The sequence below is a fragment of the Haliotis rufescens genome, unplaced genomic scaffold (genome assembly GCF_023055435.1).
Source record: "Haliotis rufescens isolate VD_foot unplaced genomic scaffold, xgHalRufe1.0.p SCAF_56, whole genome shotgun sequence".
NCBI lineage: Eukaryota > Metazoa > Mollusca > Gastropoda > Lepetellida > Haliotidae > Haliotis > Haliotis rufescens.
The window spans coordinates 1,009,246-1,036,932 of NW_025964290.1; the positions used below are offsets into that span (position 1 = coordinate 1,009,246).

General features: G+C 40.1%; 1 protein-coding gene across 1 annotated transcript; it reads left to right on the top strand.

The window, feature by feature from the left end:
- Positions 1–289: 289 nt before the first annotated feature.
- On the top strand, positions 290–19,055 carry LOC124114326. Its single transcript, XM_046474819.2, has 4 exons — positions 290–450; positions 6,021–6,109; positions 16,116–16,406; positions 18,022–19,055. The coding sequence occupies exons 3-4, from the start codon at positions 16,121–16,123 to the stop codon at positions 18,822–18,824; spliced, it is 1,089 nt and encodes a 362-aa protein (XP_046330775.2). The 5' UTR covers positions 290–450; positions 6,021–6,109; positions 16,116–16,120; the 3' UTR covers positions 18,825–19,055.
- The last annotated feature ends 8,632 nt before the right edge of the window (positions 19,056–27,687 follow it).

The following is a 27,687-nucleotide window of genomic DNA, read 5'->3' on the forward strand; positions in this document are numbered from 1 at the left end:
TCATTCTGTATAATTCCGCATGTCCCGATGTGCTTTTAATTGCATCTGAAATATATATAATATATGGGGACATATATGTGAAACATTACGCAACGAGTTGACAATTGTTTTAGGTATGCCCGTTTGCGCTAAGACGGAACCCGGTCGCAAAAATGGCCACGAGAGGGGCACGAGTCGCTATTCGGCTTGTCCCGGAATAACACGAGTTGGTCACGAATGAGTGTGGACATGCGCGAGCTCATTCGTCACCACTCGGCCCTTTCCGTAACCTTTCCCGGAATAACACGAGTTGGTCACGAATGGCGCGAGCTGCCAAGTCAGGATACATGGGTCGATGTCACGTGATATCTGCTTTAAACCAGTTGTCTCCTGTTGTTCATCAGGGTAGCAGATTCACTGAGAGTTGGTGTCAGAAGGGAAGCTCTCACGTTCTCACTTTGGGCATAACAGGTACCGACTTTATGATATAGTAGTATACCTACACCATAACATACCAGCGAGACTTGTAATTTGAGAGATTTATATAATTCATTTGCATGTCGATATTTACTGAGTAATTATCGGTTCAATGGTATAACATCTTATAGATGTGAAATATGCAATCAACGGAACGATATTGAGAGAACGATGCTTTAATCTGACATAAACCATACAGGTATCAGAACTATATATAAACATGACAGGGAAGTTATTTTTACTGGGGTGGAAATCCCCTCGATATTAATATATAGAATGTGTTTTTCCCAGTTATAGAATAGGTCCTCCAGCCCCCTGTAGCTTATGGTTGCCCGTGGGGATTCTGGGGTACAACAGGGACCCAGCCCATGCCTGTCGTACGAGGCGAGTACATGGACCGGGGGGGGGGGGGGGGGGGGGGGGGGGCACAGACTAGGTAACTTGCGTTTGGTTGATTGCGACGACGTTCACCACTTCTCATTTTTATTAGCATCAATCACTGGATTATCTGGTTCAGTCTTGATTATTCCCTGGCCGCCTTCACACACCTAGAATATTGTTGAGCGCAGCGTTAAACTGCAGGAACACAAAACATTGAAGTAAAGAAGGAGGCAGCCTAATGACGTCACGGGATTCCCCGGGTCGCCATGAGCGGGCTTTACGAACTGCAAAATGGCCTGAAATAAAAGCTGCAATCCTTTTTTAATATGCACTTATCCGACAAATAAACAATCTGAATTAGGAGATAAACATACTGTGTTTTCAACGTAGAGCTAGGTTACCTGTAGATTTAACCCCGCTAAATTGAATTTGGAACCGAACGCGCAGCTTGTGTTGGCCGTGCTTGTGTTGGCCGATAGTGGAGTAGGGGTAGGTAACCTCCCAAAACCCCTACATCCCATTTCCCCTACAGCTTAAGACAACAAAGTTCACGGTCCATGGCACTGCTAATCCCTAGTCTATTACCTATTTCATACAATGGAACAACCCAAGAAACACGAATAGATTGAGATAAATATTAAATTACAATTACGATATTATTCAAATTTCATAATACATTATAATAAAATGTTCATATTTCAAAATTCATAATACATTATAATAAAATGTTCATTTTTCAAAATTCATAATACATTATAATAAAATTCATCTCAAATGTTCAATTCACTCTTTATCCCAGCCTGAGGAAATGGCCAACCGCATCTAGAAACTGCATTGGGGATTTCACCTCTCTATTCAACTCGTCTATTCAAGACGGTTCTCCACCTCTCTGTACACTCTCTTCCTGCCTCTTGGAGCTGCTCCAAAGTCGAGCTGTAAAATCTTAGCTTGTTCTGCCTGTTCCACCTTCCTGACTACCTCCACAAATCGGTAGATGTGGGGGTGTCGGTGAGGGAGACCTCGGTTGAGTCGGTTATGAAAGCCTTCCAGGTTGTTGTTCGTCCTGGGACCTGTTGTACCGTGATGGTTCCACAGTGGTAGGGGGAATCGTGCTCCGTGGTCGACCCAGGTAGTGACGATGTAGTCGTTGAAGGCGACAGCTCTCGGTACATCTGGTGTGGTGTCCGTTGCGTCAACCCACGTGTCCTCTGTAGCATTCCTTATCACGGTTCCTACTGCCGTGAGTCTTCCTCTAATGTGGACTTGACACACTACCAGTGTACGCAAGTCAGTCTCTCGACGTTCTTAGTGTGAAGATAACCATCAAATAGGACTTGGGGCTTTCCTCTCTGTGACATAACAAACTCAACATAGCGAAGCCCAGACATGTTGATGTCATGTTAGTCAGTTTCAAGTATCTATATACTAAACCTAGCCATCTCAACTGTAAATCGTCCATCTCAGTTTCTCAGTGTAATAATTGTTTCTTCCTATTGTTATTTTTGTAATTTTTAAAAATTGTCTTCTCATCATATAGGCATCTTTCATTACACTTACATTATTTTTAAAAAAAAAACTTTCCCTAGTCCCCTAAAGCTCTACCCCTTTCATTTCTACTACCTCTACTCCAGACCTTAATCTCTCCTTTAGGTGAGTTCATAATACCAGACAGGTAAATGCCGCGTGTTGTTTTAACTAACTGTAGGGGAACTGGGTTGTAGGGGAAATGGGATGTAGGGGTTTTGGGAGATAACCGGAGTAGGTGTCCTACTGGCCAAATAATCACAAACAGCTGAGGGGGGTGAGGCTGATGACGTTTATTGTATTATAGATGCGAATGTACGCACTTAATTTCAGTCTCAAACAATAAAAGTACAACGTAAGCAAACATAACATGGAATAAATATATACAATCCGTTATACATGTAGTTACTCTTTAAATTTCTAAAATATATATATATATATCACTTCCATTAAAATGAATAGCATTAACTTTACATCACACAATACATCAGACATATCCGTACAATACATCAATACACAGATACAAAATATATAAATATGATATAGAGTGATAACGAACATTACATACCAGATAGGTGATACCTGAACTGGTAATACCGTGACAATGATTGTACGGTAAATGTTTCCACTGAGAAATCTGCATAATAAAGAAATACAAATGCAGAATACTATATACAAGTGATATCCTATGGTAAAATAGTGTATAAAAATATATAGTACAACGGCCGCTCATTTCAGACATACAACACTCATACATTCGCATTTACCAACATAAATCAAGCATACAGACATACATTTACTTTCCATTACTGTCCAGAGGGGTTTATATTACTTAGTTTATATATATATATATTTAGGTTTTGTGTTTAATACTGTTTTATACAGATAATAATTTCTCACTGAACTGTAAGTTCATCAAGCACTATAAATATATACAAGATGCATTATGTTTCTAATAAATCAAATAAAGAATGCATTCTACAATATATATTATTTCTAATCACAATAATTAGAAAACATCCATATATACAACATCATAAAATAAATAACCAACTAACCTCAAATATGAATAAATCCTTTCACAAATCCAAATCCTCACATGATAAGAAATCGGCAATAAATCTCGCTGAGTCTATGGTCTTTCCTTGAGGTAACAAATAGCAACTGATCTTCTAAAATTCAACAATAAACATTGCTGTAGCTATGGCCAGCTTGGCCTATCAACAAGACAATAGACTGGGCCGGGGCGCGCTGGGGCAAAGAGTGTTGTAAGTCAAAAGCATGCAGTGTGACAATTAGTGGAAGTTAGACTGAGGGTAAGCTTACTTAATGTTACAGAGCTATGGATTGAATGTTTAAGGTATAAAATACTAAGGTATAAAACATAACTAATATTATAACTAATAATATATTCTTATAATGTAAATATCGTAACAAACTAATTAGTTAAAATGGTAACAAGGCCATATAACCCTACTACTTACTAATAAATCTTAATTAAAAGTATGTACATAAATGAGCCTGCCACATACTTCTCCCTGCACCCAAATGACGTCCTCGTCATTTGCTGGTGTTATTAAGTAAGGTGACAATGAGCTGTGACATCGCACCACCAATTCGCTCAAAGATGCCAGCAGCCGCAAGCTGTTCGATTAGTTGAGTTCGATCATCCCTGTCCTCTGATGTTGTCTGACTCATCACATAATCTCCTGAGCGCTGCCACTCCGGTGGCCGTCTCTGCCGGAGTGATTTCCTTGGTGGTGGCTTGGGTCTTGGCCTTGGTCGGTCATCTGATGGGACAGGAGCAGTGGCTCCTACCACTGGGTCTGTGTCCTGTTCTTCACTGACATTAGCATCTGCTGCTTCTTCTTCTCTTGCATCCGTTTCTCCTGTACCAGGGTTCTCTGACTCCCGTGGCATGTGGCCGTTGCCACCAGAAGAATGGCTGCCTACCTCTCCAGTTGTCAGATCGTCACCCTCCAACTGTGAGGTAGAATCTCGTTCCAAGGATTCTGCGTTGATGACAGTGGTATCATCAGGCTCCGTTGGAAGTTCAACAAGCAGGCTTGAGATGGACCCACGCTCATCTTGATCCGACACTGATGTTTCTGTCTCTGTTTCTGGTTCTTTAGGGTTCTCTGGTCCTGGAGTCGGAGCTGTTGGCACTTCTTCAATTCTCTCAACTGGTAAAGATCCTATGGGTAAGAGGAGGTTACGATGTAAAGTTCTGTTCCTTCCTTCTCCGTTTTCTTTCTTCACAACAAACACTGGTATGCCCAGGTTTGGCTGAGAAAGAACTACGTACGGATCCTCTTCCCACTTGTCAGAGAGCTTGTGGTTTCCCTCAAAGGCTAGAATCTTCACCAGGACGCGATCTCCATACTGGACTGTTGCACCTCTGGCTTTGACATCATACCCTGTCTTCTGTTTCTTCTGGGCTTCCCTTGATGCAGATGTGGCGATCTTGTAGCTCTGTTCCAACCTTGTCTTCAGGGCTTTGACATAGGACGTCAGTGTCTGCTTGTCCTTGTTAATCTCAATACCAAAGGCAAGGTCGATGGGTAGTCGTGCTTCTCTACCAAACATCAGGTAAAATGGGGAGTAGCCCGTTGATTCGTGTCTTGTTGCATTGTATGCATGAACAAGTGGACCGACGAATCCTTTCCAGTCGTACTTCTGGTCCGGCTTTAGTGTTCCAAGCATGTTGAGCAGAGTCCTGTTGAAGCGTTCTGTCATCCCATTACACATTGGATGGTACGGTGTAGTTCTTGACTGGGATATGCCCAAGATGCTGCACAGTTCCTTAATCATTCGACTCATAAAGTTGGCTCCTTGGTCGCTGTGAATTCGCATGGGCATTCCATAGTGGAGAACAAAGTTCTTGTAGAATGCTTCTGCAGTGGTCCGGGCTGTAGTATTCTTGGTTGGCACTGCTAACGCATACCTCGTGAAATGATCTGTGATCACGAGCACATGTTGATATCCTCCCTTTGAAGTTTCTAGAGTGAGAAAATCCATGCAGACTAACTCCAATGGCTGTGACGTGGTGATGGAAACTAGAGGTGCCCGGATATTAGTCGGTGTTTTCCTCCTGAGACATCTGTCGCAGTTCTTAATCCAGTCCATTGTATCAGCTTGCATGCCTGGCCAGTCAAATCTGTCACGAACTAATGAAAGGGTTCGATCACGTCCAGGGTGTCCAATACCATTGTGGAGGCCTTGTTACACATCATTGATGAAGTTAGATGGTAACACAAGTTGATCTTTTGTAATTCCGTCCACTTTGATCTGGCGATACAATATCCCACGTTGAAGTACAAGCGAGTGGAAGCTCCAATACAAGGAGGTATTGGCTAGGGTATGAGGAAAGTCTTGTCTCCTTGGCTTCTTCTGGTTACGTACTGCCTGTATCCAAGAAGGTAAAGTTGTATCTGTAGCTTGTGCCATATGCCAATCACTGTCAGTCATTCCACTTAGGTCATGTGCTGTCGTGTGAAGATCTTTATCAACTGAACTTGCGGAGAGACATAGAGATTCTACAAACGGTTGGGCGTGAACAACACCACAGATGGCCTTTACAGAATCCATAGAGATGTCTTCTTTGTGTTCTAAGTCTGGCAGTCGAGATAATGTATCTGCATCAGTGTTCTTCATTCCAGGTCTGTAGTGGATGTCAAAGTCATGTGCAGAGAGAGTTGCTAACCATCGGTGACCTGTGGCATCCAACTTGGCACTGGTGAGGACGTAGGTAAGGGGGTTGTTATCAGTCAGCACTGTAAATCTTGCTCCAAAGAGATAGTCGTGGAACTTCTCGCTGACCGCCCACTTCAGCGCGAGGAACTCCAGTCGATGGGCTGAGTAGTTGGTTTCTGACTTGGTAAGTCCTCTGCTTGCATAGCTGATAACCCGCTTTGCTCCATCTTGTTCTTGATACAACACTGCGCCTAGTCCTCGTCCACTAGCATCTGTATGCAACTCGAATGGCTGGCTGTAATCCGGGTATGCAAGGATAGGTGGTGAAGCCAGTAATGTCTTGAGTTGTTCGAAGGCTTGTTCTTGTTCTTCTTTCCATTGCCATGGTTGATCAAGTGAATTCTTGGACTTCTTGGATTTCCCATGTGGCATCAGTGAGGATAATGGCTTGGCAATCTTGGCGAAATCCTTCACGAATTTCCGATAGTATCCTGCGAATCCAAGGAATTGTCTAACTTCTGAACCATTGGTAGGTCTTGGCCAATTCAGAATCTTTTCCACCTTTTCAGGATCAGCTGATATGCCTTCTCCAGAAACAACATGGCCTAGAAACTTGATTTTCTTCTTGAAGAAAGAGCATTTCTCTGGTGAAAGCTTCAATCCTGTCTCTCGGATGCGCTGTAGAACTTGTCTCAATCGATCAAGATGTTCTTCGATTGTTGATGAGAAGATAATTATATCATCCAAGTATATTAGACATATCTTTAGATGCAAGCCGTCAAAACACTCGTTCATGAGTCTTTGGTAGGTCGCTGGACTGTTGCACAATCCGAAGGGCATACGATTATATTCATAAAATCCCATGGGTCCGACGGTGAAGGCAGTTCGTTCCTTGTGTGTCTCCTCTATTTCTACTTGGTGGTAGCCACTCTTCATGTCCAGGGTGCTATAGAACTTAGATCCTGCGAGGGCTTCAAACATTTCTTCAATTCTGGGAATTGCATAGCTGTCCTTAATGGTCTGTTGGTTCAGCTGGCGAAAATCGACGCAAAGTCTAAGTTTTCCTGACTTCTTACGGACTAGTACGACATTTGAAGACCATGGAGAATGAGAGCGTCTGATGACTCCACAAAGTAGAAGTTGGTTCAGATGTTCCTTGACTTCCTCGTACATGGCTGGTGGTACTCTTCTGTAACGCTGTTTGAATGGCATGTCATCTGTAAGTTCAATCAGATGACGTACCCTGTCCGTGTGTCCCAAGTCAGTGTCTCCAGTGGAAAATACATCCAAGTAATCTTTGATGACTTGTTTTCCCTGTGCAAGTTCTTCTTCTGACACGGCTGATTCGTTGAAGTCCATGAGGTCTAAGACAGTGGCATCTTTAGATGTATTTGATGATGAAGAGGTCTGTGGTATACCTTCCAACTTCACAACTTGCAACTCACAAAGAAGAGCACGGCTTGGAATAGATACTGAGCGGGTTGTAAGATTGGAGACGCGTACATCAACAAGTATCTTCTGTCCACTTCCATCATAAGAGACTAAGGTTGGTACAATGTCAAGGTCATTAGGAATATATGATCCTTGGGTTGGCTGGACAGTGGCATGAGTTGGCTTATAAGGTAGGGGTCTGTCAACATAACCGGCGATGTGGATCTCACTGTTAGCTGGGATAATCTTGCGGTCGTGTTCAGCACTTCTTACTTTGCCAACTGAGTAATTGTTCTTTGCAAGTTCTCTCTCCTTTATCAAAATGCTGCGAAAAGCTAGGTACCAAGGTGTGTGCAGGTCGGCTTGCTGTAGAAACCTTGGTCCATAAAGGTCCTTGCACTGAGTCAGGTAAATGGAAAGAATGTTGTTTCCTAGAGTGACTGGTATTTTCTTGTTGTAAGCACTATCAGGCACGACAAGCAGCATAGAGTGTACCTTAGTCGATGCGCTTCCGGTCCCCTCCAAGTCTACAACAATTAGTCCGCTGTACTGCAGGAGTTCTCCATCGGCGCATTCTACATGTAGCATGTGCTTCAAGGGTTCAAGTGGAACACCAGGGAAGTTCTGCCTGTAGAATGTCTCTGATATAGATGAAATGCTTGCTCCTGTGTCCAGTAACGCCTTACACTTGACTCCATTGATGGTAATATTACTCTCTGTTGGGTCTCCCACTAAATCGGCTGTTTTCTGCTGGTTGTTGACGCTTCTTAGGCCCATGGTCCGCCCCTTCCCATAGGCCTTCGGTTGTTTAAAGGGTATCCGTCTATGATTGCTCTGCATCCCCTCTGAATATGTCCAGGCTGCCCACATCTGTAACATCTTGGGATGTCTTCAAAGGTCTGTGGTCCCTGGAACCAGGTTGGTGTCCCACGGCCAGTCGGGTGCCGTCCGAAGGGTTGACGTCCTCTTGTCCTTGGAGGCTGTGTCCATTGCCTAGGGGGCATCTGCCATTGTTGACCGTGACCTTGACCTTGATCTAAAGATGGCAGTTCCTGATTTGGGGTGCATCCTGGCCTGTCAGTCCTACCTACTTGTGCCTTGAGGGTCGCTATCTCTGTAGACATAGATTTCAAAAGGCCTTTGATCTCCTTGAGTTCTGAGTTGTCTGGGGTAACAGTAGTCTTGTTGATGTTGCAAGTCTTCTTGATTGATTTCCTCTGCAGCAGGTCATCTTCAACTTGGCGGAGGTACCTGAGGAAGTTCTCATACGGCTCATCCTGGTCTGCTTTATGGCTAGTTAGATCCTTCAAATCGGCACGGAGGCCAGTCCACAAGGTATCCCGAAGAATCTGTTCCGTGTCGCTGGGTTGAACCTTACCAAGGATAACTCCTTGGCTGAGAATATCCTCCAGACGGCAGGACCATTCAGCTACAGTCTCATTGTCCCCTTGCTTGGCCGTGTAGAACTGCGCCATGATGTTGTGCTCTGTGTGTATATTGCCAAATACACTATCCAGCTTGTCGATGAGGGCATCCAGTGGGCATTCTTTTCCACGTGCATAGCAACTCTGGCCGCCTTGCCGCGAAGTGAGCGCCGGACTGCTTCCAGGACAATGTCCGTGGAGTAGTGGGAACACATACATGTGTACTCGTGCATCCACTGATCAAAGTTGGCATCTCCCTTCCTGTCACCTGAGAAGTATGGTAGCTGTGGACTCTTAGCTAAGGTGACGGTAGTGGGTAGAGAAGGGATAGTAGCAGTTGCTGTTGGTTCCTCCTGTTCTTGATTATGCCTACCTACCTCGGTGATCCATTGCAGTAAATCTTCAGGTGTTTCAGCTTTGGGTTGTAAACCTAACTTATTCAAAGAAGAAACCAACTGATCCATCTCCTCCGGTGACATATTTTGTGTTGCCATACTGAAGTATGAGAAGCAGAATTTCCGAGTAAATAGATAATTGCTACCAGTGAATACACCGGGGTAATGTGGAATTGAAGCGCCAAAGACAAATTCGTTCCTTGTTAAAAAAACAAGGGAAAATAAATTCTCACATGAAGAAGTGTAGTGTGAGAGGCTTAATAAATGAGACTATACTGTTGATTAGTATACTATACAGTATACAAATGATATACGAACTGGATGTACCAAGCCCAAGAGAAGTAAAATGCACACATTCATGTGTACACTAAAGCTACGGTGGAAGATGATGGATAACCATGAATAAAATAGGCTATGGAATAGGTTAGCAACTTACCAAACAGGATACCTTGTGGCTTACCGGCAAAATATGTACCCTTTACAGTACTTATTTACAGTAAACACAAATTTACCTGAGCTGACTAACGCTTAGATAAGGAATAACACTAAAATAATGCTAAATAAACCTTAGGAATAATGCTAAGATGCAACTAATGATTAGTAACAAATATTATTCGTGCAAATAGTGGCAGTGCAAATCGTAAGCAGACGCGCGCAAATGGAGGCGGGTATGGGGCTAACAGGATCAATGAACTTTCCCTACAACATAAGACAATCGCACCAACAACCTAAGAGAAAGAAACAACACTGAACACAGAACCTACAATATCAAATATTTACAGAACTATAACATACATTACCCTGTTATCAGCAAGCACCAGGACTAAAACAAATAAATCACACGTAATCTAACACAACATACCTGACAGTTTATTTAGTTATAAAAAAGTTTAGATAGGTAGTTTAGGTAGTTAAATAGTTTAGTTTTACAAACTACTTATAGGTTGCCTTAGCACATCATTCATTCATACACACAGACAGATACTGGCTGTTATTGTAATTGATGCGAGAAATATGAAATAACTAATAGTAAATCTAAATAAAATAAGAATTCAGGTGTGATAGGGTACAGCGTCGCGTTCAAGATTATTTCACTTATACAACGACACTATGAAGAATACAAAGAGATTAAGTGTGATAATAAATATGGGAACTAACTAACTAACTAAGTAACTAAGTAAGTAAGTAAGTAAATAAGTAAGTAACTAACTAACTAAGTAACTAACTAAGAAAGTACTTAGTCGGAGCGCTCCTATTGAAACTAAAGTTTACATGTTAAATTTATTAGACAGCACACAAGCAGTAGATACAAGTAATCAGAGTAACATCACAGATGTGGAGGGGATGAAAACACAGTTGTTGATTTCATATGTCACGTGAGGCTGCAGCACAATCTTCCTAGAGTCTGTACACAGTATAAGTAATCAGCTGTATAAACAGCAATAGTCACATATCATAGTCAATAGTCAAAAGTCACACATACATGTATCTACCAACGCACAGGCACATCATATGTTGGCACAATCCGGGGAGTGATCCTGGGTGTCCACGAAATGGCACTTGGTGGTGGTAGCAACGTCTATCTTGGTTCTCACTGGGGGCTCCAATGTAACTGTGCTTGCGTTGGCCGATAGTGGAGTAGGTGTCCCACTGGCCAAATAATCACAAACAGCTGAGGGGGGTGAGGCTGATGATGTTTATTGTATTATAGATGCGAATGTACGCACTTAATTTCAGTCTGAAACAATAAAAGTACAACATAAGCAAACATAACATGGAATAAATATATACAATCCGTTATACATGTAGTTACTCTTTAAATTTCTAAAATATATATATATATATATATATATCACTTCCATTAAAATGAATAGCATTTACTTTACATTACACAATACATCAGACGTATCCGTACAATACATCAATACGCAGATACAAAATATATAAATATGATATAGAGTGATAACGAACATTACATACCAGATAGGTGATACCTGAACTGGTAATACCGTGACAATGATTGTACGGTAAATGTTTCCACTGAGAAATCTGCATAATAAAGAAATACAAATGCAGAATAGTATATACAAGTGATATCCTATGGTAAAATTGTGTATAAAAATATATAGTACAACATCCACTCATTTCAGACATACAACACTCATACATTCGCACTTACCAACATAAATCAAGCATACAGACATACATTTACTTTCCATTACTGTCCAGAGGGGTTTATATTACTTAGTTTATATATATATTTAGGTTTTGTGTTTAATACTGTTTTATACAGATAATAATTTCTCACTGAACTGTAAGTTCATCAAGCACTATAAATATATACAAGATGCATTATGTTTCTAATAAATCAAATAAAGAATGCATTCTACAATATATATTATTTCTAATCACAATAATTAGAAAACATCCATATATACAACATCATAAAATAAATAACCAACTAACCTCAAATATGAATAAATCCTTTCACAAATCCAAATCCTCACATGATAAGAAATCGGCAATAAATCTCGCTGAGTCTATGGTCTTTCCTTGAGGTAACAAATAGCAACTGATCTTCTAAAATTCAACAACAAACATTGCTGTAGCTATGGCCAGCTTGGCCTATCAACAAGACAATAGACTGGGCCGGGGCGCGCTGGGGCAAAGAGTGTTGTAAGTCAAAAGCATGCAGTGTGACAATTAGTGGAAGTTAGACTGAGGGTAAGCTTACTTAATGTTACAGAGCTATGGAATGAATGTTTAAGGTATAAAATACTAAGGTATAAAACATAACTAACATTATAACTAATAATATATTCTTATAATGTAAATATCGTAACAAACTAATTAGTTAAAATGGTAACAAGGCCATATAACCTTACTACTTACTAATAAATCTTAATTAAAAGTATGTACATAAATGAGCCTGCCACATATACTCAAGCAGTTTGTTTACACCGTAATACTTCACTCGAACATATGACAGGCATTGAAAGCATATAAACACGGCAACTTGGTAAGCTAACATGAGTTGGGCATCCCTAAAGAAAACAAAGCAAGCTTTGCAAGGCTTTCGCTATACATCGCGCGTCACCATTATGACGTCATATCGCTACTTGTGACGCAAAAAATATGACGTCACAGTCGTATATAGAAAAGCGCCAAAATTCCAAGCTCTCTGTTGTCTCCAAAACGTAAATACATTCCCTTTGTTGATTTCTGTCGTGTTTTTCTGCACGAAATGTATTGCCACACATCTTTTGAATATTGCAGTAACCGCATCTGTGCATTTTGTAACCTGTAATTGTAGATATAATTATTTAAATATGCCTACCGACAATGACTGAAAATAGTACTGTTCTATGAATATTAGCTTCCGCGGTGATGCGGCCGTCAAACCAGCTGTTTCAATCAGAGGGGGTTTATTGTGATTTAATAGCCTCTGATTGACCAATCAGATTCGAGTAAATTCCAAATTCATGGTAGAATAACCAATAATAGCAATACTTAACATAATTATCACGAAAACAGCATATCCAAGTATCCAGTTAATGTCAGTAGGATCCAGACGCAGAGTGCCCATCCCACGTCCGATCCCGACTCGGCTGTAATGGCTGCCGTTTGTGCTGATCGATCATTCACATCAGCTCAACTTCTTATCCCAGGCGGAATTATTCTTACGGTTTACACTGATTTTAATTAGATGAAAAAAAGTAAATATTTTTACACTTCCGAAGGTGTAACTTCATGACCATGTAGTTTAACCGTTGTGTATTTATGATTTATTTCTCCATGTCGGTACGTCAGAAAACTATCATGGAGACAATCTTGAAGATAAAGGCATTTAATAAATACACCTGTAATAAAACGGGAAGATCGCACGCAACATTGATTTTTTTGGATGTGTAAATAATAACGGCTTTAATTTAAAGAATAAAACGAACCGGAAATGACATGCCCGGTATTATTTTGCACGGGTATAAATGAAGTGTCAACACGGATCGCACGAGACGAATACACATTCAGCATGTGGTCAAAATATGATGTGGAGTGCCTAATATATGAGTAGCAGATACCCAGTAAGTTTTGCATTGATTTGTAACCATTTGATAATGTAATAGTGATATAAAATATTAGTTTAGATGTATAATAATACATTTATTTTAGGTGCAGTTATGACCATTCCGGGATCGAAATGTGTTTGCATTTCGGTTGAAAACATTTGCATTGAGCACTAGAAACAAATTAGTTAAAATTAACACTGAGGTTTATGAAACTGTTCATGCTGTGATATTATATAATTCGAAATTTCTTTGTTTTTGTTTCGGGCTTGTTTGACCATTCTCGTGCAAACTTCAAAACTGTGTACCAACTGGTCCCGTACCTGTAGTGTCTATGAATAATTTTTCTGGTATTCTCTCTTTTAACGTTGTCCGAAATAGTACCTTTATAAGTATTAATAGGTATACCGGTACATACAGTTTTTAGTCATAAGAAAATAGAAAAAGCAAAAGTGTGTATTTGGTACGTACATACTGAATATCATACAAAGTCACTTAATTTATTATGATATGGATGTTTAGTGAATAACATCATAAATACAGGGATGTATTTAATAGTGAAATATGCAGGTTTTTAAAAAATATATGTGTTAATTATAAATAATTCAGAAGATATGAACATGCACTTACCACTCCATTAACAATCAGATTGTCATGGCAAACAGAAAAGGAAACTTGTCCATGTTACGAACAAGTGCAGGGTAAAATTTGGTATTTCCAGCATATTCTCGCAATGCTCACGTCGATTATCTGTACCAATTCTCCTAATACTGATTATCATATATGTCTCCCACATGTGGGTGTGATCGTTCTGCCACTGCCTTTATCTGTGTGGCACAGCTACATCTATAGGGAACAACCCACTGGATACTTCCCTCTAAAAAATAATGTCATCCACTATATGACGTCATCAAGTTGAGAACGCAGATTCGATTCACAGAAATGATGTCATGATAAAAGATGTAGATCTAGACATAATTCTGCAAAAACTAAACACTGTGTAAACATGTACAAAATTTAAAACATGCATGTTCACTGTCTTTTGATGACTAGATGATTACCAATATATATATCAAGTTGTCATGGTAATATCAAATCCAGGTTAAAGTTGATCTACAGCAACCCATGCTCGTCAGAGGCTACTAACGAGATTGGGTGGCCTGGCTCGCTGACATGGTTGGTACCTGTCATTATCCAAAATGCGTAGATCGATGTTCATGATGTTAATCACAGGATTGTCTGGTCCAAACTTGAGTATTCAGAGGCCAGCACCATATAGCTGGAATATTGCGGAGTGCGGCGTTAAACAGCAAACAAACAAATCATTTCATTGGAAGTATTCTGTGAAACACAGGCATATGAATAGTTAAGTAAATGCTAAATGCACTGTAAATTGATTGCCATTTTCTTCAAACATATGTTGAAATGTTATGCCCAACATTAGAAACATACATGTGATGTATAGACATAAAGTAATAACAGTTACATAAACCGCAGTGAAAAGTGATATGGATATTCTTTTATCACTCTTGAAACCACTCTGAAACACTTCGAGTTTATTACTTTCTATTTTATGATAATTATGAAAATTAATATGTTAAAATACACTCTTAATATTTGCGCATCAGTTTTATATTAAAAAAATGCACTTTGTGGTAACTGGTTTGGTGAGAGGATGCACAAATTGATGAGCCATGGTAACTTTATTTTATTAGGTTTGGTAGATCAAAATATCCATACTGTGTGTTGAAGGTATGATTTAAAGTCCTACATTATCTGCATAATTTTCCAAATGGTGAGTTCATTTTAGGTGCGTTAGGCATGAACTGCTATACAATAAGTTGTCAAGAAAGTAAGGGGATATAACTCTAAATACTATTCTTCTGAGGCCACTGTGTAATGAAGACTAAGTCATTCATTAATAGTTGTAAGGAAATATCATATTTTGGTGTAGCTGACGCCCCTGAGCTCCATACAGTGGTGGACCATGGACTTCTTTGGGCAGAGTTTGGTGTCTTTCATTTTTCATAAAACAATGCTTTCTTATTATTCAAAGTAATTCTTATTGTGTACTGAGGTGAAAAAATATTTAATGAAAATATTTATTGCATTTTTTCGGTACTAAAATCTGTTTTTGTATTTTTTTAAGGTGGGTGAATAAGCCAACTGTAACAGACAGATACAAGAGTTACCCCCCTTTCATTCAAGTAACAGTTAATTCTCAACACCTATCAATGTCATTTATCCCGCAATGAGTGTATATTTTAATCTTTTTTTGTTTTTTTCAATGGTAGAGCTAATAGTGGTATTCTTTTTATTGATCAGAAGGCAACATTACACAATCGTTTATGATCCCTAGAAGTAGATGAATGGAAATGGGCAGGTTGTCTAACGCGCAGTCAATGGTCATCCTCGATTATCAAGGGCATTATGTCTTCAATCGCTTCAGTGTGACAACAGAATCTCCATCTCTCTCAGCAACAACTTGGAACATAATTTTCTCTCGCTTGAACTTAAAATCAACAACCCATCAAAATAACTGTTCAGAATGAGCGTTCACACATCAACATTTATATTGGCAGATTTTCTAACCGGACTTGAACAGACGGAATGTTGATGAACGGGTCCAGGGTATCCATCATAATCAGATAATCATAACCAGCTAGTTCAAAACTTTATTTCCAAACGAAAGCAGAAATGACGTTGAACACTTGTCTGTCTAAACTGCCATGGATATTTTGTTTCAGAAGTCATGGCGTCATCAAAATACGATAAGTACATGTCCTTCATCGCAGAAGATGTTGTAAAGAAAGCAGGCGTCGACAAGAATATTCCCAAAGACCAAAGACTTGCTTTAAAAGAGAGTTTTATTAACAGTTTGAAACAGCATACGGAGAGATTGGTCGACATGACACGTTCTCAGATGGATGCTGAAGTGACCCAGGAGCACCTCAAGATGCAGTTGACTCACATGGATGATTTCTTGACGCAGAGTTTCAGGCAGAGAATCCTGCAGCTAGGCACAAAAGGAGAGAAAAGTAAATATTGTGACGTTTCGATTCCCAAATTGAGACAATATGTTAACCCAGAAATTTGTGGTATAAATCAACAATTGTATTACAAAAATGAACTAGGTATACAAATCAATACAAACTACTGCACAGCAATAACAATTGCTGTACACAATAAAGTGGTAGTACCATATCCAATGGCCATGTATAACTTGATGGCAGTGGTCTGTATCAAATATCTGTCTCGTTCCCATCTACTGATTTACCCACCTGAACTAGAAAGAAAGTGAAAAGTAAGGCCGTAACTGTTTTATATTTAGATCCATGCATAAAGATTCATAGAGACAAAACACTCTCCACAAGTCTGTATGCCAAGAGGGATGACTTCAACTTTCCAAAAGTCAACTTTCCCTTCATGTCGAGCAATATTCCATCAGCTACAACCTTCGTTGTTTACATTTCACAACATTTTAGGTACAATCGAGCATGCTGTTTCTGCTAATATTTCAAAGAGCGTCATACGTATACAACTCTTGCTCAGAAGTTGTTTTTTCAAGGTTACAACATTCAAGGCCACATTTTAAGAATCAGTGACAAACATGATGTCCGATGCAATTCCCTATTTTGACTTGTACCACATGTTCCCTTCATTGCAAATGACTTCCGTTTGCATGTGTTGGTGACGGGTGCCACCGGTTGGGCAGGATACGCTCAGCTTTTCGCGAACACCTGGTATCATCATATTTGATAGTGATTGATAAGCACATGCTCATGATGTAGTCGGAATTGTACAATCGATTTTTCTTTATGCAGTGAATTCTATTGGACATGGAAAGGGTTTCTTCGCTTTATATGTAACTTTCCAAAAGTCAGCATTCCTATTATGTCGCGCAGTATTGCAACCGCTCCAGAATTGGTGTGTCAAATAATACAGTGGTGATAGCAAAAGTCAGTGTTAATAACATATATTCACCCAGCGGTGGGAATGGTCAAGCTTCCGAGATGGGCACGGCAGGGAAACAGGGCTGATGAGCGATCCTCACATGAAAGCTGGTTTCAAAGTTATGAAATGCGTGACAGATGAAATGTGTGAGAGATACGAAAACACGCTCTTGTCCCACTATATATACCTATGACTGTGGGTCCGAATCCCGGTTCGCCCCGATTATGTATCTGCAGCACCTGCCCGTGGCTCCTGGGTTTCACCGAAGTGGTAAACGTCTGAAACCTGCATCACTTCGGGTTTTCTTCCCACATTAAGCTGACACCTAATAGCGATGATATAACTGTAATACTGTTAAAAGCTGCGTTAAAACCCCACTCACTCACTATATATACACTAAATCTATACCGTTCCCACACCGGTCTAGCAGCGCTAGAACATTACAGAACTATCCATATGTTTCTATAACATAATATCACCCGAACTGTCTTACGACTGGTCACTGCCCAAACCAAATGCAAAGAGCGTCTATCGAATCTCAAAAGAAATAATGTTAACACAGTTACAATCATTGTTTAGCAATAAAATACTCTGTCATATAACAAAACGCAAAAACATGTTGACATCATTCTCATAAATACATCATAAGTATACGCAAAAACTAATGTCTGAATGATCTTAACATTTTCGTCTTAATAGGTGACGTTTCCGGGATGTCTGCAATGGAAGATGTCCACGGGAGAGCCATCAAACAACTCTGGCAACCACTTACTCGAGATTTGAGACTTGAAGGGACATCACTCCTTGATAAACTTCTTGAACAACAAGATGGCCTATCAGAAGCCGGTAGGGCCAGTATCATTGCCTCCTCTGGCAACCAGAAACAAAATTGTTCCTTTTGGAAGTTTTGTAATGAATTGTCACCTTCAAAATTTAAGTCAGCGGTTATCCCAGCAATGAAAGAAAGCAACGATTCCACAAACCATCAGTTGGCGTGCGACATGGAAGACGCAATGGCACACTATGAAACAGTTGGAAAAAACAAATACATCTGTTCATATTGTAAGATGAAGGACAAGGTAAATCTCCGACGATTGGCAGACGCACTCATGGAATGCAACGCTATAAGTGTCCAAACATATGAGGATTTAGCTTCAGCCTCCCTCAGTCACGAGGATAAGTGGGGAAGACTTATAAAAATGCGAAAACCGAAACCGTTTGCTCGTGCATTGAAAAAGAAATATCCAGATCTATATTTTGATATAAAATGGAAAGCTGAAGCTCTAATGCAAGGGTGTGTGTGTACAGCAAACACTGAGACCCTTACCGAAGAAGATATGGAGGTTGACAAAGACTCAGATATTGCCAGAATGTCAGATTTTTCAGATGACACTGATTTCACCCCCAAACCGAAGGGAAATATTTATGCCGTCTCGTTCCGAAAACCGCGGGTTTATATACGTGTACGTACTCGGATTGGGTTACAACATATTCTCAAATAGACAATTCACACTCATTTACTCCATTGTGTTAGAAATAACAGACCAGTGACAGATTCAGAGTGACAAAAGGTTCTCCACAAGACCGTGTGACAAGAGGGATAATTACAAATAAATAGCCAATTCCCATCTACTGATTTACCCACCTGAACTAGAAAGAAGGAGACCAGTGAGGCCGCCTCATCCGTCACAATATTTAGATCCATGCATAAAGATTCATAGTGACAAAACACTCTCCACAAGACTGTATGACAAGTCAGATGACTTCAACTTTCCAATAGTCAACTTTCCCTTCATGTCGAGCAATATTCCATCAGGTACAACCTTCGATGTTTACATTTCACAACTTTTTAGGTACAATCGAGCATGCTGTTTCTGCTAATATTTCAAAGAGCGTCATACAACTCTTGCTCAGAGGTTGTTTCTTCAAGGTTATAACATTCAAGGCCACAGTGAAGCGTTCAAAAAGTTTTATGGTAGAGGTTTTATGTGGAGGACATTTCGAAATTTTAAGAATCAGTGACAAACATGATGTCCGATGCAATTCCCTATTTTTACTTGTACCACATGTTCCCTTCATTGCAATTGACTTCCCTTTGCATGTGTTTGTGACGGGTGCCACCGGTTGGGCAGGATACGCTCACCTTTTCGCGAACACCTGGTATCATCATATTTGATAGTGAATGATAAGCACATGCTCATGATGTAGTCGGATCGTACAATCGACTCTGCTTTATGCAGATATTTCTATTGGATATGGAAAGGGTTTCTTCGCTTTATATGTAACTTTCCAAAAGTCAGCGTTCCTATTATGTCGCGCAGTATTCCAACCGCTCCAGGATTGATGTCCACATTTCGCAACTTTTGAGGTACAATCGAATATGCTTCAAGTTGTGTGCAAGACATGCGGAAACTGATGAGAGGAAGGCCCAAGTTATTTCGAGCATGCTTTTTCTACCAAGATTTCAAAGAGCGTCATATACACTCTTGCTGGAAACTTGTTTGATCCGGGTTACAACATTCAAGGCCTCAATAAAACTTTAGGGTAGACATGTGGAGGACATTTCCAAATTTTACGCATCAGTGGCAAATATTACTCGTATGTGTATAACTCTCTCTTTTGACACCATATGTTCCCGTGTTTGTCAACAAATTGACTTGCCTTTGCATGTGTTGTCGACGGATGCCACCGGTGAGGCAGGATACGCTCACCTTTCAGCGAACACCTGGTATCATCACTATTTGGGGGTGATTCATAAACTCATGCTCATGATACAGTCGGAATCATACATTCGACTCTGCTTGTAACACAGATTTCTTTTGTCTGTGGAAAGGTTTTTGTCGCTAAGATTATGATGATTTTCATATACAGTCCGCTTGGCTCCAAATGAGAGATACTTGCTTCTTATAGTGGCATATCGTGGTATTCATCTTATATTCACAGTTTTCGGACAAACAGAAATCGCAAAATCGTTCATCTTAGTTGGTGTAACTGTGTCTTCCTGGTTCCATATTTAAACCGAAATTATTACATATACACCTTGTAATATATATCTGGAATGTTATTTGTTTGAAATGTTCTGTGTTTCTATGTAGAATTGTACTGGACATATCTACATTGTGTAGATAATTCCATTGAAGCATGCCAGTTTTGATGCAGGTTTTCTGTTTGTCTTTGCTGAAATTCATTTGGAAATAATGTTATAACTGCACCCCTAATCTAACCTGTACAAAATGATGGTTTTAATTGATGAAGCCTATGTCCCTTTGAATATTGTTGATGACATACTTGATTTGGCCTTTTTGAAGCGTCTTCACATATTATTGAAATGATTCTGGTTTTATAATTTATTACAAACATTTTGTCACAATACATTGCATATAAGTGTTATTTTTTATATTTCGCCTTACCTTTTTTATGCCATGTTGTATGTCCTTGCTTATTATTTATGCTTCCTCTCGGGATTCCCACACTGTAACCTGACGACCTTGTGAATACAGAGAAATTATAACATCCCCTTCTGTGATGCATTACGAATATATTTCTTAAACATTGTTGTTGTCTTCTCTTATAAGTAGCATAATCTCTGAACGTGTACATAGTACGCAGCAGACGTAATTCATTATCAACATATATTTTTGGTTCACCAAAATCACTGTGTGAATAGACTTCTAGACCATGACTTGGTTGTCTGCCGTGAGTGAGTGAGTGAGTGAGTGGTATGGGATCAGGTGCGTTGGTGTGTGGTGCGGTAGTGCTAGCCGGTGTATATTTTTAAACTAAAGTTGGAATGAAATTTGCAGCAACATAGATGTTCAGTTACTGCTATGAAACTGAAACTGGTCAGTGTTGTACTCTACTGATATTCTGAGCGGTGAACTTTTCTCCCCAGCGTTCATTACGGTCAAAGTTGAATTTCTGACCCACGTCTGAACATTCAGATAACATTTTTTTTTTTTTTTGTTTAACGCCGCACCCAGCAGTATTCCAGCTATATGAAGGCGGTCTGTAAATAATCAAATCTGAAATCAGACAATCAAGTGACTGATATCATGAGCATAGATCTACGCAAATGAGACTCGATGACGTGCATCAACCAAGTCAGCGAGCCTGACCACCCGAACACGCTAGTTAGATAATATTAAGATATGTCAGGGCTGCATGTACACACATCGAATCCACATGGACAGCGTGCACAAAGGAAGTGGCAGTCGCGTAATGTCAACCATCCTCCTGAGGCAAGAGAATTAACTGACTTTAAAAGTCCAGTTTCCACCCTTGCCGAACTAGGCTGGAATTCCTAGGCTTGATCGTAGCGCAACCAGTGGCTATTACGAGTTATGTCCTTGCTATGCCTCTCCTATTGACCAATCAGATTCAACCTCTCGTATCACTTGCATTTGCTTCAAACAAAACGGTGGCGCCCAGTCAGGACGATCTGATTGATAATCAAGATCTATATGGTGATAAAACGAGTCTTACATCGCGAAGTGCATCAAATCACGTGAGAACCTTGATCAAAAGCATGAAAAGATTTGGAAAATATTTGTTGACAACGAGCGGTGCACATGCTTTGCAAATCATGCAGTCGACTGAAATCTGCATGACACTTTACGAACCGGATTTCGATTTCGGTGCGCGATTTTGATTTGACTATGCATAGACTCGTTCGTCCAGCCAAAATGTAACAAACAGAGAAAACCGTGAACACCCAGAACAAACAGAACAAACCGAGAACAAATAGATCAAACCGTGAACACACAGAACAAACCGTGAACACACAGAACAAACCGTGCACACAGAGGAAACCGTGAACACACAAAGCAAACCGTGAACACACAGAACAAACCGTGAACACAGAACAAACCGTGAACACACAGAACAAACCGTGAACACAGAACAAACCGTGAACACACAGAACAAACCGTGAACACACAGAACAAACCGTGCACACAGAGGAAACCGTGAACACACAGAGCAAACCGTGAACACACAGAGGAGACCGTGAACACACAGAACAAACCGTGAACACAGAACAAACCGTGAACACAGAACAAACCGTGAACACACAGAACAAACCGTGCACACACAGAGCAAACCGTGAACACACAGAGGAGACCGTGAACACACAGAACAAACCGTGTGCACAGAACAAACCGAGAACACACAGAACAAACCGTGAACAAACAGAGGAGACCGTGAACACACAGAACAATCCGTGAACACAGAACAAACCGTGAACACACAGAACAAACCGTGAACAAACAGGAGACCGTCAACACCCAGAACAAACCGTGAACACACAGAACAAACCGTGAACACACAGAGGAAACCGTGAACACAGAGAACAAACCGAGAACACACACAGGGGACCGTGAACACACAAAACAAACCGTGAACACACAGAGGAGACCGTGAACACACAGAGGAGACCGTGAACACACAGAACAAACCGAGAACACACAGAGGAAGCCTAGAACACGAGAACACACAGAACAACACAAGAACACACAGAACAAACCGAGAACACACAGAACAAACCGAGAACACACAGAACAAACCGAGAACACACAAAACGAACCGCTAACACACAGAGGAAACCATGAACACAGAACTAACCGTGAACAAATACATCAAACCGTGAACACAACAAACCGTGAACACACAGAACAAACCGTGAACACACAGAGGAAACCGTGAACACCCAGAATAAACCGTGAACACCCAGAATAAACCGTGAACACACAGAACAAACCGTGAACAAATAGATAAAACCGTGAACAAATAGATAAAACCGTGAACACAGAACAAACCGTGAACACAGAGGAGACCGTGAACACAGGAAACCGTGAACACACAGAACAAACCGTGAACACACAGAGGAAACCGTGAACACACAGAGGAGACCGTGAACACACAGAACAAACCGTGAATACACAGTGGAAACCGAGAACACATAGAACACACAGAACAACACGAGAACACACAGAACAACCCGTTTACAAACCGTGAACACACAGAACAAACCGAGAACACAGAACAAGCGTGAACACATAGAACAAGATGAGAACTCACAGAACAACACGAGAACACATAGGACAACACGAGAACACATAGGACAACACGAGAACAAACCGAGAACAAACAGAACAAACCGTGAGCACACAGAACAAACCGTGAGCACACAGAACAAACCGTGAACACACAGAACAAACCGTGAACAAACCGAGAACACACAGAAAAAGCGAGAACACACAGAAAGAACAACCCGAGGCCACACAGGGAACACACATATACTGAACAACAAAACTTCCTGTGACATTGAATAAGAATTAATGCAAAGTTATGTTTTTTACCAAATCTGAAACGATTTCGGTTTGCAACAGATGAAAGACTCCTGTGTTCAAATGATTTAATTTGCAGTAGTGACTTCAGAAAATGCATGATTTCATAAAAAAACATGAACATGCCAAAATGTCAATTCAATACAAATCAATAGCGTGTGTGTTCCCCTTGGTTGCGATTCAAGAAACATATCTTCGTCTCATGGAATGGACCAGGCGTCGCACAAAGTTCCTGTGGGAAATCTGTCCATATCTGCTGGAGCATGTTTCGAAGTTCCTGGAGTGTCTGTAGAACACGTGAACACGAGAATCCTGAACAAGTCGAGCAATATGTCATGTTGAAAGGTAATACCTGGGCCATGACAACGCAAAAACGGTAGAACAACATGGCCGATGATCTCGTCGCGGTAGCGCTGTCCATTGAGATTTCCCTCTACCACTATCAAACGGATCCTCTGTCTTGCTGTAATCCCACCCCATACCATAACGCTGCCGCCCCCTAACCGATCTTCTTCCATGACACAATGATTGACGTAACGTTCACCTCGACGTCGGTACACTCGAATCCGTCCATCGCTGTGACTGAGGTTAAAACGAGACTCGTCAGTGAATAGAACTTGTCCCCACTGCATGGCCGTCCAGCGTAGACACTGTCTGCACCACAGTAGACGTGCTTGGCGGTGGTTTCCTGTCAAAATTGGAAATCTGGCGGGTCTTCTGGCGACAATCCCTGCACATCTGAGGCGACGACGTACGGTTTGTGAAGATATTCGTCGAAGGCCAGGGATGCTTCTTGCAGTCACTGTTGCTGGCTGGAATCGATTTCGTAGGTGTGTTGTTCGAATCCAGTTGTCTTGTCGATTATTGGTTACGCTTGGCCTGCCACTCCGAGGATGGTCTCTGACTGCATTTTTCTGTTGCCAACGTTGCCATAAACACCAAATGATGTTTCTGTGGACGTTAAATTGTCTTGCGACAACAACTTAACTCGATCCTGCTTTAGAAATACCAATGGCTCGCAGACGTTCATTTTCAGACAGGCGTGGCATTTCGTAATGTTGAATAACTGCGTAATTTTGTTGTTTTTCTGAGTGGTTGTTGTCAGCACGATGCTAAACAATGCATATGGAACCCGTTAACGCACGTGTTTTTATACCCATTCTTGGGTAGTGAAATGCATGGGGCTTGCATAAAAGTCAACTTTTGCATGGAATGCATGGGGCTTTGCTGTAGCAGTTGCGTTTTTGTGTCTTCATTCCATACATGTACTACAATATTGAAAACCAAACTTTACTTGTTTGAAACCTACACTAAAATATTGGTGTCACAGGAACTTCTGTTGTTGAGTATAGTTATTTGCATTCAGCAGTGACGATTAACACCTTCATATTTGGTGGTATTTGTCCTGACAACAAATATATGAATTATCATATGTGTCTGTATGTCTGACACACTCACCACTGGGGTGTTTAAATGATATTACAGTTACACTGTAACGTTTTATGTAGTAGAAGAAAACATAATTAATCTTGTGATAACCTTTTCGTCTCATCCTGCAACATATAACGCCACCCCATCGGAAAGTCCAGAACTAAAAATACACCAAACCTGGTTTTCCCAAGCTAAAGATAGACGTGACACTGATAACACGTGACTTAGTTGTCGGGGTCTTGATAATTTGCAAACCAATTTTACAAACGTTTTTCAGTGTACAGATGTATTACATGCTGAAGTCGAATGTCAATGTGATGAAGATTTTACACTTGATGAGATTGACCAGTGTATTTTGGAGTCGCCGATTACCGACTCAGAAATCCACAAGGCTATAAATCGTTTAAAGAATGGCAAATCCCCTGGTGTTGATGACGTGGTCATTGAAATGTTAAAATGTTGTGAAAATGTAATAACTCCTTTCCTACGAAATTTGTTCAATAAGTTATTTGATTCTGGATTATTCCCTCAGAACTAGACGAAAGCTATTATCCTTCCACTACATAAGAAAGGTAACAAAAATAATCCAGATAACTTTAGAGGGATATCTCTATTGTGTACAATTAGTAAGGTTTACACAAGTGTCTTAAACTCTAGACTTACAAACTGGGCTAATATAAGAAGTAAATTACCCGAGACACAAGCAGGCTTTAGACAGGGATATTCTCCTGCGCTGACCACATATTCACGTTGAATGCAATTGTTAACAAATGTTTATCGAAAAGAAAAGGGAAATTATACGTTGCTTTTGTGGATTTTAAAAAAGCGTTTGATTCAGTAAATCATCTTAAACTATGGGAGTGTCTGCACGATGTAGGCTTGGGTGGAAAGATGATGAGAGCACTTAAGGGAATCTATGCCTCCGTGAAAGCGTGTGTGAGATGTAATGATAACATTTATACAGAATATTTTGATTGTCTTAACGGAGTTAAACAAGGCTGTATATTAAGCCCTCTATTATTTTCCTTTTTCATCAATGAACTGTCAAATGATGTTTCATCACATGGGAAACACGGTGTACAATTATTTCCTGACTTGTTTGAAATATTATTATTATTGTTTGCCGACGATGTTATTCTTGTCTCTGACACAGTAACTGGTTTACAGAACCAACTTAATATTCTTGATAACTTTGCAGATTCACATGGATTAACGGTTAATTTAGATTAAAAGAGTGTTGTTGTATTTAGACGAGGAGGGCGGTTATCTGTTCATGAGAAATGGTTCTATAAAGGCAAACGTATTTCAACCGCCAACTCCTATAGATATCTTGGGTTTGTATTCTCATATACATCAAAGATGAACCAATGTGTTTCAGATCTAGCATCAAGGGGTAAACGAGCTTTAATGGAAATATTTCGCAATCTACGGAAGATTGATTTTGTTGACACTTCAGTTTTCTTTAAAATATTTGATACTCAGATTCAACCTATTCTTTTATATGGTGCGGAAATATGGGGTGTAGACAGATTTGAAAAAATAGAACAAGTGCATATTATGGCTTGTAAGAAGTTTCTTAACGTTGGTTTGCAAACCCCAAATGCTATTGTGTATGGGGAATGCGGTCGGTACCCACTACATGTAAATGCTATGTGTCGTTCAGTAAAGTATTGGCTAAAACTGATTGAAATGGACGAAGATAGGATACCAAGAAAATCTTATAATATGCTTGTATATAACGACAAGTGTGGTCGTCGTAACTATGCTTCTTCTATTCGTTCCATATTATTTTCTCACGGATTCGGAGTAGTTTGGCTCAGTCCAGCTGTTGGCGACAAACCATCATTCATGAATAGTTTTAAAAACGTTTTGATAAATATGTTCTACCAATCATGGAATAGTAGTATCAAGGCTAGTTCTAGGTACATTCTGTATAAAGAATTTAAAAGTCTCCTGGAACCAGAAAAATACCTTTCCATTATTACTGAAATAAAATATCGAAATGTTTTGATAAGGCTCAGAGCCGGGCTACTAAGACTTAAGGTAAACGAAGGTAGATGGGCTGATATTGACTTACGTTTACGACTCTGCCCCATATGTGAAACAGGTATAGAGAATGAATATCATTTTACTTTAGAATGTGAATATTACAACGATATTAGACATCTGTATTTACCAACAACATTTTGCAATAATCCAAATATGCATAAATTTAAAACGCTACTGTCATCTTCGTGTAAACAATTACTTGGAAAACCATGTAAATACCTGTATTACAGCTATGAAAGAAGACGTAATTATGAAAAGCCTGTAAACCTGTAAATTTGTACCTGACATTACCTTTTTTCATGTACCACACTATTTCAAATGTATGTATTGTATATGGGCCAGTGGCCTTGGTACAAATAAAGACTTCTACACAACAAACAGTTTTAAAAGTTTGTAAATAATATTTTAAAGGGAACATTTTGTTATCATAAGTCCTGGCACCGGTTTATTACAAATACACTGCTGGCCTCAATAAGAAACGAAACAAGGGATGAACCAGACAATCCAGTGATTGACAAAATGGGCATCGATCCACGCAATT

What these genes read in the sequence shown, in the direction of transcription:
- LOC124114326 (XM_046474819.2), top strand. Translation starts at nt 16,121, where the DNA reads ATGGCGTCATCAAAATACGATAAGTACATGTCCTTCATCGCAGAAGAT. An exon ending in AGGCACAAAAGGAGAGAAAA is followed by an intron (nt 16,407 to 18,021) that starts GTAAATATTGTG and finishes TCGTCTTAATAG; the next exon opens with GTGACGTTTCCGGGATGTCT.